Raw genomic sequence first — 16,535 nt, forward strand, 5'->3', positions numbered from 1 at the left:
GTACAATTTTCTTTCCCTATCTGACTGGATTATTTCCATGAGCATTGGAGGGATGAGGAGAAGAGGGATATCTTCTCCCTTGCATGGGCAACCTCACTTTGAGAGGAAGTCTGCTGCCGAGTTTGCTTCCGTCGACACGTGAGTTATGCACCAGGCTCTGAAAGTGTTGAGGATTTTTCGAATGTGGGTTATCATTGGGATATTTTCCATGGGGGCTTGGATTTTCCCCGTAATTACATCTACTGCAAATAATTAATCGGCTCTAATCTATAGATTTGGGGTTCCCCATTTTTGCACCGTTTTCACTCCCATGAAAATGGATGAGAGCTCTAGTCCCAAAAATTGTTCTTTCATGACTTCAATGGAGAATAAACCAAGAATCATTCTTTCGTAGTGTTGAAGAATTCCACCAATTCCAGCTCCTTCGATATTAATCTTGGGCTCTCCAGGATCAGGATTCTTCGTTTCATATGGTTTGATTTGGAATATCCTTTTAGTAATACTGTCTGGTGTTAGAGCGTGTAGCATTTCTGACCCTTCAACAACCAGCATTAGTTAGCAGACTTATGCCATTCTTTAGCAAGTGTTGTATTTTTTAGGTGCCTTGAAGTCCTCCTTTGGAATGTATTAAGCTAGTCATTAAGATTCCTTTTCAGGTCTACCTTAAGGCCTTGTTTGAATTGCAAGAAAAAAATTTCAGATGGAAAAAACTTTCTTGGAAAATTTTCTTCTTTCCACAATTTAGATGGAAATGATATGATTATGGTTAATTTGGAAAGATATTATTATAAATTGTAAGTTCCTCTTAGTAAAATTTGAATAGTGGTGGTTCCAATTAGCTTTTTCATGTGTAAAACAAGTACGAAATATTTGAAATATTTTTCCTTTCCAAACTTTTCCTTAAAATTCTTGCCATCTAAATAGGGCCTAAAGGATTTCAAGTCTGCGGCCAAGAGCTTGAAGTCTTCTATAAGTTTTAGAAAGTTTTCATAAGCAAGCAAAGCTTATTACTTTCCTTTTTCGGTAGGTAAGCTGAGATTGAACTGCCGACCTCTAGGTTATCTTGTGCAGTTGTGGATATACTATATTCTGATGGCTATAGATAGTTAACAGTTTGACCTCAACCATTTTGGATTTACTATGGGGTGATGATAAATTCGCACCCCTGTATGATTATTCAAACCCTTTAACGTGAATTGACGTTAAAAAAACATTAAAGGCTTATGCTTGTTTATGCTTTTTGACACTTTTTTGACGTCAATTCACCTTAAATGGGTGCGAATCATCCTATAGGGTTTGCGAATTTATCATCTCCCTTTTCTATATTCCAATGACTAAGGTAAATGATATATATCTTGATGAGTTTGTGTTATATGGATTAACTATATAGTAGAATGTTTTGAGCAAGGTATTCCATATTGTTTGTTATAGATATGTATTATGTGATATGAAGCTACTTTTGAGTGTGATGATAGATCATACATGGGGCCTTGTTTTCACCATATATTATCTCTCTTTAGTGTGTATGATGTGCCATATATAATCAGTCGATATATCTGAGACACAACATCCACATTGGATGTGGCAATTTGTGGAACATGACGAGAACAAGGTTTATAAAGCCCTATTTTACACAGTGATCTTTTCTTCGTACTTGGAAACTTTTTATATGAGGAAATTGAGCTCTATCAAAAGAAATTTTTACAAGGTTTATAAAGCCCTATGAAAAGAAAGTATCAAATTTTATTTTTTCAAAATTTCTACTTTAAAACAAAAAAACTAAATGTCAATTGTTTATTGTCTAGGACTAGATATATGCACCCATTGGCTACATATTACTATTTTCATTGGTAATCGGTGGTGCAACGAACACATTGCAGGAGATGAAAAGATAGGAAAAATTATATGAGAAGAAGATGACAAAATGGTCTTTCGAACCGTGAGACACGCCTCCAAGGTCAATAGTTCCAAAAATCATTTTGCATTACAACTAAAGGAAAATTGTACCATTTTTTGAAACAACATTTTTTCAAGTAACTACAGAATTCTGAGAGCTTCTCGGTCGACCAGTCAATATATGCATCCATAGCTCTGAAGTATTTATGCCTCCAATTTTGGTTGAGGATGAGAAAGCCGATGACTCCCCAAAATCCCAAAGCATATGACATTGCCACAAATGAGTAGAAAATCACAGGATTATCAAGAACCCTAGAACTTTTCCCCTCATCTCTAGGAGGTTGTGAAGGGATTTCCAAGGAGCAAATTCTTTCTAGTGGTGGTCCACAAAGATCTGGACTTCCCTCGTAGCTATCGTTACCAAACGTGATAAGGTGATTCTCAAAAGGGATCTTACCTGATAGGTTATTGTAGGCGACAGAGAAAGCACCAAGTGCATCCAATTGAGATAATTCATAAGGGATTCTCCCAACGAACTTGTTGTGAGAAAGATCCAAACTCTCCAAGCTTTTTAGGTTTTTAAAGGATTGTGGAAGATAGCCAGTTGGCAGGTTGTTGGAAAAATTTAATGAGCGAAGCTCTCCCAAGTCTCCTATTTGGAATGGAATATCACCCTCCAATTGATTCATGGACAAATCAATTCCAGTCATCAAGCTAAAAGGAAGGCCCTCGTAAAAGTAAGTTATACCCTTTGTGGTGAAAGAAGTTGAAGGCCTAGGATGAAAGGATGTAAAATTGAATTCAACATCGGAAATTTGGATTTGATCTGTTTTCTTCCATGAACTTATATTGTTGAGACAAGAAGGTATATTTCCAGAAAAAGAATTGTTGGAGAGATCAAAGATATGTAGGTTACTTAGTTGACACAGTTGTATTGGAATGTTTCCTCGAAATAAATTATTCCCTAAAAGAATTGATACCAATTTTGAGAGGGAGAATAACCAACTAGGAATAGTGTCGGATAGGGTATTTTTCGCATATCAAGAATCATCAAGTCAGGACTATTTAACAGGCCAGATGGAAATTTTTCAGTGAAGTTATTGTGGCTGGCAAATAAATATTGCAATCGTATCAAGTTAGCATCAACTGTGAGAATGTCTCCTTGCAATCTATTACTTGATATATTGAGGTAACCCAGCTGAGTGCAATTTTTGGTGAGTTGATGTGGCATTTCTCCTGAAAAGTTGTTGGAAGATAGGTCCAATATAGATAAGCGTTCTATTTCACGCATGGATGAGGGGATCCTACCTTGCAAAATATTTTTGGATAGGTTGAAGTAATTCCAATGAGGGAAGAGTGTGCCGATGTTTGTAGGAAGTGACCCGCTTAGATTATTCTCAGAGATATCTAGAACAATGAGAAATGATATAGTGTTGTGGGTAGACTGAGGAATTGATCCCTCGAACAAGTTACCCGTCAACGACAAGGAATCACTTGACATATTGTACAATAGCCAAGATGGGATGATCCCTTTAAGAGAGTTATGACCCAAATTTAATTGAGATAACTTAACCTGGCTAGAAAGAAAGCTGGGAATGCTACGAATGCTATGTTTGTTGAGGTTGCAATTTTCTAAGGACAACCACTGGAGTTGAAAAGTAGGAACCCAATATGGGTATTGGGTTTCGACCACTAATTGGACATTGTTTGAAATGTCAACACCTGAAAGCTTCTAGAGGTTGGCAAAACTAGAAAATGAGAACACACCCGTGAACTGATTATTTGAAAGATCAATAGACTCTATCTTCGTTAGGTTGTTGAAAATGAATGAAGGAATCTTCCCTGTAACGCGATTGTCGGAGAGAAAAAGCCGTCGCAGGTTATGCATGCCTTCCATACATGGATGAATGCCCTCAATTGAATTGCTCATGAGATACAAGTAACATAGGTTCCTTAGTTTGCAAATCCTAGTAAGAATAAGACAGAGAGAAAATTGTGACAAAATTAGATTGATGTTGCAAAATGATAACGAGGAAGCCATTGTATGATTATGAGGCAAGATAAAATTCTTCGCTAAAAAACAAGTTTCTAATAAAATTTTATTTTTCTTTTCTTTCCAATTTATTAGTGTAAATGTAAATAGTCATATTTTGGGAAATAATATTCTCACACCTTGACTCAATGTAAGGCCTATCAAATGTAAGGATAAGATCAATCAAAGGTGGGACCCTCAAGACCACCAACTTCCTCTGGATGACGCCCTCATACATCAAATCTCCAACGTGGGGTCCCATTCGCTATTTCTTCCCTTTTTCATTTTTTTGCTTATCTTCATAAAAAATATTTTTTATATATTTAGTTGAATGGATTGGATAGCCAAACAATGGACCCCACCTTAAGATATGGCCCAGACATTGTATTTGTTGTCTCGTGACTTGTGAGATCTAAAGATCTTAAAAGAGGGGGTGGGAATATCATTTCCCATTTTCTTTATTAAATGTATAGTTTACTTTTCTTAAAGCGGGTACTATGTCAGAAAAATAACAAAATCTTGTCAAAAAATACTCCACACATCATCATTTTGGGCGAGGAAAAGCTATTGCCTCGTACCTGTTGAGATGGCGCCAAATGTGAATGTCATATTATTCCCTGATAAATCTAGGGTTTGAAGGGAGGAGAGGTTGCCTAAACATGATGCAAGACTTTGACAATGAAGATTGTTATATCCGAGATCTAGTTGCCTAGACAAAAGTGGCTCTTTATCATTTTCCCAATCTTGATCAGATGATCATGAGCCTTGATTTAGGAGGTCTCACACCAAAAGCCGCTAAAGCGCGCTTTCATATTTGTATGCAATAATTAACCAAGGCACAAGGGCCTTGGTTATGCACAACCTTGTGCCTATGTGCGATGTATCTGATCTTGGCCAAGTATTCATCCTGTGAGATTTGTTTAGGGGTACCATTGTAGAAAAAACATTTCTCGCAGAAAATATTTTCTTTGATTTTGTTTATTTCACAATGTAGACTGCAATCATATGGTTATTGTTTATTTAGAGGGGTACCATTGTAAAATGAAAGTCCTAATAAATAAAACTTTGTAATCAATCAATGGAAAAGGAACAAATTTTATAAAAAAATTCTTTTCCAAACTTTTTAAGAAAATTCCTGCAATCCTCCAATGTTTATTTCACAATGTAGACTGCAATCATATGATTTTGTTTATTTCACAATGTAGACTGCAATCATATGAATACAACCATTGACCTTGTACTTCCTCATGGGGTAGCCCACACAAAACGGCATTCGCCCCTTGGAAAACATAGAATAACATAACAAAAATATTTAGGGAGGTTGTTATGCTCTGTTTTGTGTGTATGGTTACAGTCATAATTATTTTTTAAGACAAAAATATCCCTCTTCTTAGGAAAATGAAATAACATTCTGTTATGTTTGAGACAATCGTGAAGGAATATGCTAAAAAAATATGGAGATGCTAACCAATCAAGCCTTGTTTTAAGGATCCTACTAAAAGAAGCTAAAGCTTTGATATTTAGAGGCCTTAATCTGAAAAATGGGATCTCGGTTAGGAATAAGACTTGGACAATATGGGTTGCCTCATGATGGTCCACTTGATCAACGGTCTTGATTACACCCCTGACCATATGTGGAACTTAATGTTGACCCTAAGCTTGATCCTAACCATGGAACAAAACTTGGCTCCAGACCGATCTGGAGGAACTTCCTCCAGCCCCTCTAATAGCAAGGGGTGTGTAAATATCAATGCCATGTTTATTTTTTTCAGACATGGATTTGATATTTCCACACCCCTTGCTATTAGAGGGGCTGGAGGAAGTTTCTCCAGACCGGTCTGGGCCCAACCATGACCAGTCAAAGTAATAACATAATTAGTCCTGTAAACATGTGGAGATGATATACATTGTATTGGCTGTCTCTGTGTTGTGACTTGACTTGTGAGATCCAAAGATCTTAAAAGAGGGGGTGGGAATATCATTTCCCATTTTTTTTATTAAATGTACAGTTTACTTTTCATAAAGCGGGTAGTATTATGTCAGAAAAATAACAAAATCCTGTCAAAAAATACTTCACACATCATCATTTTGGGTGAGGAAATGCTACTGCCCCGTACCTGTTGAGATGCCAAATGTGAATGTCAGATTATTCTCTGATAAATCCAGGGATTGAAGGGAGGAGAGGTTGCCTAGACATGATGGAAGACTTTGATCGTGAAGATTGTTATCGCTGAGATCTAGTTGCGTGAGTCTCTTCAAGCCACATAAACCTACAAGAAAAATGAACAAGACATAAAAACCCAAAACCCATTTCATTTATTACTAAACAATAAATTGCTCTCGCTGCAAGGGAAAAATCTCGAAGTTTTATATTACTTATATGAAAATTGCTAGAAAAACTACAGAGCTGTTAGGATTTGTTTGATACTAATCCCGTCAAACCCTACCAATGGATTATCCACAAAAGTGACCGTGAGGATTTGTTTGAATATAGGCTCTGTTCGGATTGCAGGAATTCTTTCCTTTCAGGAAAATAGAAGAAAATGATATGGTTACGGCTTATTTAGAAAAATACATCATAAATTGAAAGTTTGTTTTTCACCAAAAATTGAACAGGTTCAAGTTATTTTTTTCATATAAAATCAAACAATGGAAAAGAAGGAAAAATTGGATAAGTGTTTCCTTTCATTTTTCCTAAAATTCCTGCAATCCAAATCGGGCCATGATGATTTGGTCCAGATTGAACAAGATAGATGGCATATACATATTGTAATGCATGCATACAAGAAAGATTTATGTTGGGAAAATGTTTTGATAATTTCACTAACTCACATTGTCTTGTACTATTCAACCAGCTGTCAATGGCTATCAGAATTTTAAAAAATGCTATAGAAGCAAATTATGAAATAAAAGACAAGGTAACTTAGTGCAAATATCAAAACACAGTAGTGCCAAAATCAATAGCCTTCTTATAAACTGCATATTTAAAATTGGTGGGACTGATATCTCCACGACAGTGTTTTGATAATGAGGACAACCCACCTGGTTTTACATGTGAGAAACTCTAATTACTGCAAATTTCAAAAGTTGGTTGAAACTCTAGCAGAACTTTCCAAAATTATGCAATTTCGAAATTAAGGTAGAACTAGTTGCGGACCCGTGCTATGCACGGGCCTTTTATACTAAACCAACTAAGATGGCAATTTAGAGATAAATCTTAAATTAAATCTTAAGAAATATCCTCCACTAACGTGTTTGTAATTGGGGGGCCTTAATTTGAGTGTTACACAATACACATACCCAAAAGGTTGGTTCACCCCTATGGAAACTGGATACTATCATCAATTTTTTTTTTCTTTCTATTTCCTAAAATCCCACAGCTGGAGGACTCTTTTGTTTCGATTTTCTTAAACCCTACCAGTTTGCATGTATTTTATTCTCGTAGAATATTTAGGCAAAAAAAATAGCTACTTTTTTCTAATCGTGAATTCTATGGAGAAAGGAAAGTGGGTATAGAAGGGGTGCCATGTCGTGCCCCCAAGTCGTCCAGGATTTTGTTTTACATATATATTATGTGATGTTTAGTCCCACATAGACTAAAACCATCCATGTGCCATAATTTGAGGCCTATATATTGCACTCAAATCAATACAATTATATATATAAGAAAATTCCATGTACAATAAAATTCAGAACGTTGTACAAGAGAATTCAATGTATAAGAGCATTCCTTCATCCTTCTAGGATAGAAAGTGCCTGCGTTCTTCTGGAACGGAGTTAAATAACACTCGATCTTTAGAAATGTTTCCCCATTTTTGGATTGTGAATTGTAGAAAAAAAAATCTCAGGAGTAGTCACTACAACAATAAGCTCATATTTAGTTATATCTCTAAGTATATTTGCTGTGTTTTCATAGTATATTTCCATTATTACATTAGGAAACTGAGTTTCCTTCTAATTTCAATTCCTTGGGCAAGATCCATATACTAGTTTAGATTTTTTTTTTGCTTACATTGTTCCTCATCCTTCGAATTCCAGAGTTGGATATTGAGGCTAAGCTCTAGATCTTGGGAATTCAGGTTTGAATCATGGAACAGACTCCTAAAAGAAAGGACAGACTCCTATACTTTATAAGGGTAGGAGAGACTCCTAAAGTCTGTCAAGGTAGGATAGACTCCTAAACTCTGCAAGGGTAGGACAGACTCCTAAAGTCTGCAAGGGTAGGACAGGCTCCTAAACTTTGCAAGGGTATGACGGAATCCTATGACTCTATGACAATAGGACAGAATCCTATGACTCTATGAAAGTAGGACAAAATCCTAACTCTCTACGATAGTAGGACAGAATCCTACTGAAGAACTGACTCCTAACTAGAGGGTAGACTCCTATTCTATGGGGCTAACTCCTAGTCTATAAGCTCTAAAGGAAGTACTAACTAGACTAAAGCAAGTCTCCTAGAAGAAGAGGAGACAAAGAAGGGTGCTAGTGAGACTGAGCAAGTCTCCTAGACACAGGGATGGGCTCCAAGTATCCCTATCATTGCCCTTACAATGATAAATAGCATAGGGCAACTAAAAGACTAAGATAGTCTTTAACTTAGTTAGGGGTGCAAGTTATGAGACTTGAATAGTCTCCTAAAGGAGGGTACTTTTCTAATGAGACAGGGCTTGTCTCCTAAAGAGTAACTTACTATAGAGACAAACCATGTCTCCTATAGGGGGCTCTAGATGACTCTTTCATTGCCCTAAACAAATTGGAAAGACTAACAGATTTCTTGGATAAATCCTAAACCAAAGTAGACTTCATAGGACAACTAAGAATTCGAGGAAGGTTATAATTACCTTGAAAAAGATGAACAGATTACATATGATTGCCTAAGATAACATCATTATGAAAGTTAGAGTAAATATTGCTCTATTTTGATAACTACCACCTGTTATCCAATCCATTGAGTATACACATGCCTTTATATTCTTCTGAAAAACCTCCTGAAAATGAAATACATGGAACACCCAAAACATGCCTCAAGTTCCTAAAGAAAAGTAAACACATGATTTCAATGAAATGTACAACTGACCAATAATCATCAAATAGACACATTTTCCTCAGACCCCTAAAGTTTAAATATTGATACAGATTTCAAAAAAAAAAGTAGACATCATCTACCTTAAATGACAAATGATAACTAGTTTTAGAAAAAAAATGAAATGGAACTAACTCTAATTGAACATAATCTGTTTGCAAAAGAGAATGCGGATAAGATAGAATAAAATCAATGGTCTAAACCATTCATTTCTATAGAATGAAGAAGGGTAATACTTTAGACAGACAATATGAACATATTATCATGACATACTATGGATGATTAAATTGGAACAAGTTAATAGAAAGGAAATCACATATAATTTTAATTCACAACAATCATGGAACAAATTGAATATAATAGGTCAGATATACCCTCCCAAATCATCAATCCATCTATCCAATTGAAGAATTTGTCATTCAAGCAACCTAAAATCCATTCAAGTAGTCCTCTACACATATGGAGTCAAGAACACAAGCCAATATTTCTATAAATGTCTCTCTTAATTATGGCTAATGTTTTAAGCATTTCACCTAGTGCGAACTTAAAGTCAGGTCAGTTAGCATGCAAATTATGTGATAAAGTTGTTGTAATAAAGTATATATCCATTTAAGAACAAGCCAATTTCATGTATTTATCAAAACTATAGCTATTTCCAACCAACTGAAGCTTGTAAACTTCGTGCCACCACAAGTAGTATGTTAAACGGATCAACAAGGCACACAAATTTTACACCTTCTCTATTCATCTTGAGCTTTACAAAGACCAAGGTTACGGTGGTTAACTATTGAAATAACAAAAAGGAATACAAACAACAGATCAATTTTAGCCCATTCACTCAAGGCTTGATGAACTAATAAGACACAAAAATGTATAACCTATTGAATTAAGAATATTATTCACTCATCACATATCATGAAAATGCTACCCCTTTTTTTTAGGAAATTAAAACACTATAATCAGCTATAAAGGAAATCTACAGCAAAGACGTCAGGAAATCATGATGAAATGAAATTCTCATTTGGCTCTTCAAATGATCACAAAATAAAATGGCACTATCCGCCAATTCTATGAAAAGAAAAATCATTAGCTATTTTTCTTATGTTACCAAAAAGAACAAAAGGTATCCTAAAGTATGACCTCGAATACCCAAAGACTACGTCTAAACCTCCGCAAGTGTACTTATGTTACCAAAAAGACCTAAGATTCTGACAATGTCCCTAACGCTATGGAAACCACCCTACTTTCAGAAAATTCTAGCAACAACTCATCTTTAGACGGCTCACCTATGCCGAGCAGTTCTCCAACTCCTCCAGGATGTGCTGGTAATGGAAATCCGACATTTCAATGAGGAGATCCTTCGGAATCCGATCCAAGAATCCAGGAATTTTTCTGCTAGCAATCATTTCCCCACCAGCTGGATGCCCACCACCTTGTTAGCTTCCCAGTTCTGCCTCCTCACCACTCTTTCTTTGTTCAAGATTAGTTTGAAGAAAGGATGTTTATGTAACGGCGAGTGGGTGTCTTTAACCGTGTCTGTCCCATAGAGGCTATAAAGTTTTCAAGGGCAACCTTGGGTCTTTAGCTTAAATAGTTTCCATTGCTTCCGGAGAAGATCTCCCGACATCTCTTTATCAGTTGGGTCATTGAAAAAAGCCCTCTCTTCATCATAAGTCATCGTCCTCATCCTCTTAAGAATTTTTTCTAGAACCAAAATCTCCATAAACAACTGCCTGCTCCAACTTCCATAAAGAAATTTTTTCCATCATAGGTGATCGAAAGTTGATCTATCTTATGGATTTGATTTTCGTGTGGCGTGGGACTAGCAATAATTAGGTCATCTCATAAAGGACTTGAAAACACTTCCAAAACAGGAATTTGTTTGGAAAATACAGACGAAAGTGAAAGGGCACTGATAATTCACCCCGCTTCACAATAAATTCACCCCCCTTAGCGATCCTTTAACTCAAAGGGTTAAAGGGACTTATGTATCCGGTTACCTATCTTTTATTTTTACAAAGCAATTCCCCCCTTGGAGAGCCACTTTTTTCAAAGGAGCCTTTGTTCTGAAATAGCGGACAAAGACGACTCTTTGAGGAGGAGAAAGATGACTCTTTGCGGTGTTTCTTCCTTCCCGTTGCATTTTTATCTTTATTTTAGAGAGAGAGAGAGAGAGAGAGAGAGAGAGAGAGATTCCAAATGATTATTGATAGGGAGAGATATTTAAGAATTTGTCCCTTCTTAGGAAAAGTAAACATTATCTAATTAGGTAATATAAGGATAAAATGGGCACTCATAAATGTATGAGCAAACATACAGGCATACATCAAGACACAAACATATAAATATGCATTCACATACAAATAATGGATGAATATTTTATGATTACCTCCAAGTTGATCGAGTTGCCAGTTGAGACAACCATGCATGGAAGTAGACCACTAGAAATCAGGCTTGCTTGCAACATCCCCACGTTTTCTTTTCCTATATCACCGATTCCATAATGTTATTTGGTAAGGACTATTTCTGGAGTTGGATCATTACAAGAACCTCGTATGGAATGGCCCTACCATAGCCTCTCAACTTCTATGGCGTTGATGGCAATGGACCGTGATACTAAAAATGCTTGGTTTGGAGTTTGGTCATGGTGGCTATCCAAAGAAACTAGAAAAGGTTTAGATAGAGGTAGGATAAGGGCCCTTGTTTTATAGGGAAAATGACCTTGAAATTGAGGATATATTCAGTGTCACTAATAAATATGACAACCAAACAATATCTGGCAAAGATAATGGCGCGCGCTGAAACGTGGTGAAATACTGTGTATGGCGTTATCTTCTAGGATGGTATTTTCACATATTTAGTAGAAGTGTCGTTGGAGTAGACAGTCCGATGGATCTAAAAGGTCCAAACTTCAATGTTCAAGACCTAGGCACAATAGTTCGATCCATCGAATCTAATTTGGACTAATATCATATGGCACAAAATTGTACCGGATCAGGCTCAAACATAGCCACAAAATGTATTGGTGTGTCCTAAATTGTGTAGCTGAAGCTATATATATATATATATATATATATATATCTACTACTATAAGCTGGAGGAAAAGAAGTGAATTTTTTGATTTTTTTGAAAATTATATGAGAATTACACATCACCCCCAAACAGATAAATACCTCTTATGCCCTAAAATTCCAACACATCTAAGTGAAAATACCTCCTATGCCCTTAAATTCTCTCTCTCTCTCTCTCTCTCTCTCTCTCTCTCTCTCTCTCTCCTCATGTCTTCTTCTTCTTTCTCATGTCCCCTAAAATTCCAACATAGGGAGATTTACAACATAGGGAGAGAAACGCTTCAAAGGTCTTGAGCAACGCTCCTCATTCTCGCCTACTTAATAGGGCGAGAGAAACGGATTCTTTCTCCTTTTGTCTCTAATTTACAGCATGGCGTTTTAAGCATCCTTGTTTAATCCCGTTTTACACGTCAGGAATTCCAAAAGTTGCTTCTTTTACAAATACGCCTCCATAAATAAATATCAATTAATGGCAGCCCCTCTTCTATCCCGCTCGCAAGTTAAACGGCAAAAGAAAAATAAAACCTCTCTCTCTCTCTCTCTCTCCATTATTAATCAATCTCTCTCTCGCCCTTTCCCAAACTGCTCTCTTGCTCTCTTATTCAAACCCTCCTTTTGCTGCGATTGATCTCAGAAAGAGGCGCTGGCCAGTATCGATCTCTGACTAATCTGGCTGGAAGTGGATCGCAAGGTCGCTTGGCCGACGATAGTAACGAGTCACGAACTGATTGGTAAAGGGTATTATTTTTAATTTTTTTTTTTTTTTTGGGTTTTTTCTGTAGATGGACTGCTATGAGTTTTTTATTTTAGGGTTTTTAGTTGGTGTTTTTTCTGTAGGTAGCTATGGAGCAGTTCGATTCGTGGGCACTCTCTTGGAGACGAAGATGGAACGGTGGGTTTTTCTAATGATCGAGTATTGAGTGGAATGAAGGAATTATGTAGCATCCCCAAATCTCACTCAAATTTCCTCTACAGAAGATATTTGGGGTGCTTTTTAAGTAATTTAAAATCCCCATATTTGACTTGGTTGTATCAGGATTGGAAAGAACACCAAGGCAAATCAATGAACTGAAGCCAAGTTTTGTTCATCAATGAAAGAATAGAAGCCCTAATATCTACTTCGGAATTTCCTCCAATGCAGGATGAGATCGGGGAAGGATCACAGTGACATGAGTGTAAGATGTAAGCAACAACCTCTTGCTCTCTTTTTTGCCCACGGATTTTGCATCAGGTAATAAAGCTATATATTTTATTTTCATTTCATTTTTTGTATCAGACTTTGGCACTTTCTCCTTCGCACAAAAAATATATTTATTTTTATTGTTTTTTTGCTCTTCATTTATCGGTAATTCTCAACTCTAATGACATTTTAAAAACATCAATCCTCCGTTAATTCATTCCTTTTAGTTCATTGGTAGAGATGGTAATTCAATGTCTAAGAAACTTTTTTCCCTGTTTCTACAGATCTCCATTGGTAGAAATGGACAAAATAGTTTTTTGGGTGTCTCAATACAAGATAAGAAGTTTGTGTATTTCTGGTGCTTTGTGGTTCCAAAATTTTTACATGGGTTGGTAAGACTAGGACACTACCTCCCAAGCTTTTATTGCAACTTAAGATGCTTTCCATGGTAATATTTCATAGACTCATACCATGATAGCCTGGTCTTGGCTTTGCTGCTACGGCTCTGCTTTTGGTAGAGTAATTTGCAGGTAAGTCAAATCACTCCATGCATCCATTCACTTACGGTTCAGTATTTTTGTCAAACTTCATCAGATTTTGGAACAGATGACTCATCATGGCCATTTCTGGTTGCTCAAATTTGCAGTGTATAATGTTCACAGCAATGACAAAAAACTTCAAGTTGACATTAATATTTGGGAAAAGGAATAAAAGAATAGCATGCAATCTTAGTGTATTTCTTGGTGCATCTAAATTCATTGGGGAGATGGAGAAGGGACTGGAGAGATGATACCATCAAAGGAGAGAGGATTCTATGGTTGGTAATGCTTTCTTTTTGTATGCATAAGTGATTGTTTGTTATAGTTGCATGGATTTCTTAGTGAGGCATTTCCCAACTTTCAAGTGCTCTGCCTATTCTGTATCAAATGAGAGAGGATTCTATAGTTGCATGCATTTCCTATTAAGACTCATTCTTTCACTTAAGTTTCAAGTGATTCTTGCTATTGAACTGATTTTTAAGCAAATGATTCAAATCATCTCTACATACATGAAATTTGGCCATGTGGTAACTTCATGAATTTCCTTTTTTTTATAGGTTTTCTTTTTAATTATTTGAGACGGGTTTCAATTTTTTGTAGGTATACTCTTTTGTTGAAGAGAGCAAAAGGGGGAACAAAATTAGTGAGTATTTTCCCAGAGGGTGTTTTCCATATCTGTAATTTTTCACTATGGGTCAAATATTTTCTTTCTTATGATGTAAAGGTTTAGTGTGGCATCTGAGTCATGTTTGCAGGGGTTTTCTCTTAAATTTGGATATTTAGGTCCCATTTTTCTTTCCCTGCATGATTTTGCCATCAAATGAATGCCACAACCATAAATCTCTAAATTTAATTTGTTTCAGCAGATGTAGCTGCCGAAATTGCGTCGTCTTTAATGTTAAGGTTTTCATGACTTTTTGGTATTCCCAACAATGTATAACCCCTTATGGCCGCTTTGCTAACACTCTTTTAGACATGGGTGTAGCCCCTTATATTCTTTACTGCAATTGTATTTGTCTGGGTCCTCTCCTGAATGGGCTAACAGCTAACAATTGTCTCTTCTTTGTTTTATTTATTCCTCTCAAGCATGGTATATAGCTTACAGTGTTAGCATCTTATGCTACTTTATTTATCAGGGTGATCTATCTTCTTCCTTTTATTCACTAGATACACCTGCATATGTAAACTATTTGAGATTGGTACATATCATTGTTTCAAAAATTGAGGAATTAAATTACCTAAAAGAATGAAATGGTAATTCTTTCATTTGTCACCACAGGTCGTCGTAATTGAGCAACTTAGAAGAGCTGTGTGTGTGACAATCTACATGTTGGAGGTTTGATCCCGCTCACTTCTACGCAAAAAGTTGCATCTCATTAGTGTTAGGATGGACTGTTGGAGTACATACACATTCCTCAATCATACTACCTTGCTGGGGTTCTTTTTTTTACAATGGATGGGTATTTTTCCTTTTTATTACAATGGATGAGTGTTTTGATAATTGTTTCATATTTATATTTGTAGATGAAAGTGTTGATTTGCTATGTGATGGCATTTTTATTTCGAAGCTTTTGACGAACACGAGTTTTAATCTTCATAAAACTATAGAGTGTGTTCTTTGCTTTGGCAATTGATTCTTGATTGTAATTTTTAGGTTCTTTAATAATATTCCACCCCATCCTCCATATGGTAGATTGTGAAGCATGTTTGTTTCATGCGTGCATACTGCATAGTACTTTTTGTTTGACCCTTTGTGGTCACTCTTAGCAGCCATGGAGATGTAACGTTAAGAAATGGGTGAAGAGAGTTTTCAGTGGTCGAGATGAAAATTTATTTCTCCCTATGAATTTACTTTCTGAATATGGGTTTCCCTGAAATTCTTCTTTACTTGTATCATTCAAATTTTTTAACTAAGTTTCTTTTTGTGAATCATTTACATGCATTTTCTTTTCTCTACAATTTTTGGACACATTTTTTAACTTAACATTTACCTTTTTTTTCCCGTGCATCGCAGGGGTCTGCAACTAGTATATATATATCTAATACAATAAGCTGGGATGAAAAGAAGAGAGTTTTTTCCATGTTTTTGAAAATCACATGAGAATTACACGTCAAATTTTTTGACTTTTTTGAACAAATGCACCCATTCAACTCATATAATTTTAATCCTACCCCCCCCTAATGCTTTTAACAAAGGCACCCATTAAATCCTTTATGCTTTTAACAAAGGCACCATTAAAGCCATATAATTTCGATCTTACCCCCTCCTTTATGGTTTTTTAATTAAAAAACTATAGGGTGATCTTGACCATCCGATTTAAGATAAGAGGAATTATGGAAACATCTATAGATTGGAGGGCTAGGATCGGCCTATGGAAATGATTTTTGGGGCACAACCTATTTATGTTGTGTTCCATCACATGGACGGTTTGGATCAACCTATGACGTGGTCCGTACGGTTCTTTGTCGGCCCGTGCATCGCACGGGTTTTTTACTAGTTCTATTAAAGAGGGAAGGGTATTTTACTGTTCATCATGCTAACGTGTCAGCCTCCACTTCCTCTAAAACATATATTTCCTATGTTTTCGCTTATTTGAAAATAAAAATAAAAGAAACATCCTTACGTGTCAGCCTCCCCTTCGTCAGAGAAGGAACAAATAGACGGCAAAAAAAATACTGCTAATTTCTCGGCAAAGAGAGAGACAAAATGACGGGAATTTCTCGGCTCAGTTCT

At 36.2% G+C, this 16,535-nt stretch overlaps 1 protein-coding gene and 1 long non-coding RNA gene across 14 annotated transcripts in view; one reads left to right on the forward strand and one right to left on the reverse strand.

Annotated features, from left to right (window-relative positions):
* Positions 1–267: 267 nt before the first annotated feature.
* Positions 268–16,535, reverse strand: part of LOC143883245 (uncharacterized) — a 39,817-nt gene continuing 23,549 nt past the window's right edge. The window contains exons 8-10 of the mRNA XM_077386592.1: positions 6,046–6,198; positions 2,042–2,860; positions 268–536 (exon numbers count right to left, since the gene is read on the reverse strand). Coding sequence (XP_077242707.1) covers positions 268–536; positions 2,042–2,860; positions 6,046–6,198 — 1,241 coding nt within the window. The remainder of the gene's footprint in view (positions 537–2,041; positions 2,861–6,045; positions 6,199–16,535) is intronic.
* Positions 12,350–15,431, forward strand: LOC143885506 (uncharacterized). 13 transcript variants are annotated; one of them, XR_013253328.1, is made up of 7 exons: positions 12,350–12,813; positions 12,893–12,974; positions 13,119–13,313; positions 13,547–13,792; positions 13,909–14,079; positions 14,402–14,444; positions 15,081–15,431. It is a non-coding gene; the product is annotated as an uncharacterized LOC143885506 (long non-coding RNA). The 13 variants fall into 13 exon arrangements; XR_013253329.1 differs by having other exon boundaries at positions 12,351–12,820; positions 12,920–12,974; XR_013253332.1 differs by having other exon boundaries at positions 12,351–12,820; positions 12,924–12,974.

This window comes from Tasmannia lanceolata, unplaced genomic scaffold, assembly GCF_043159265.1.
Source record: "Tasmannia lanceolata isolate RefF3 unplaced genomic scaffold, GAP_Taslan_0.1 ptg000008l, whole genome shotgun sequence".
NCBI classification, from domain to species: Eukaryota; Viridiplantae; Streptophyta; class Magnoliopsida; order Canellales; family Winteraceae; genus Tasmannia; species Tasmannia lanceolata.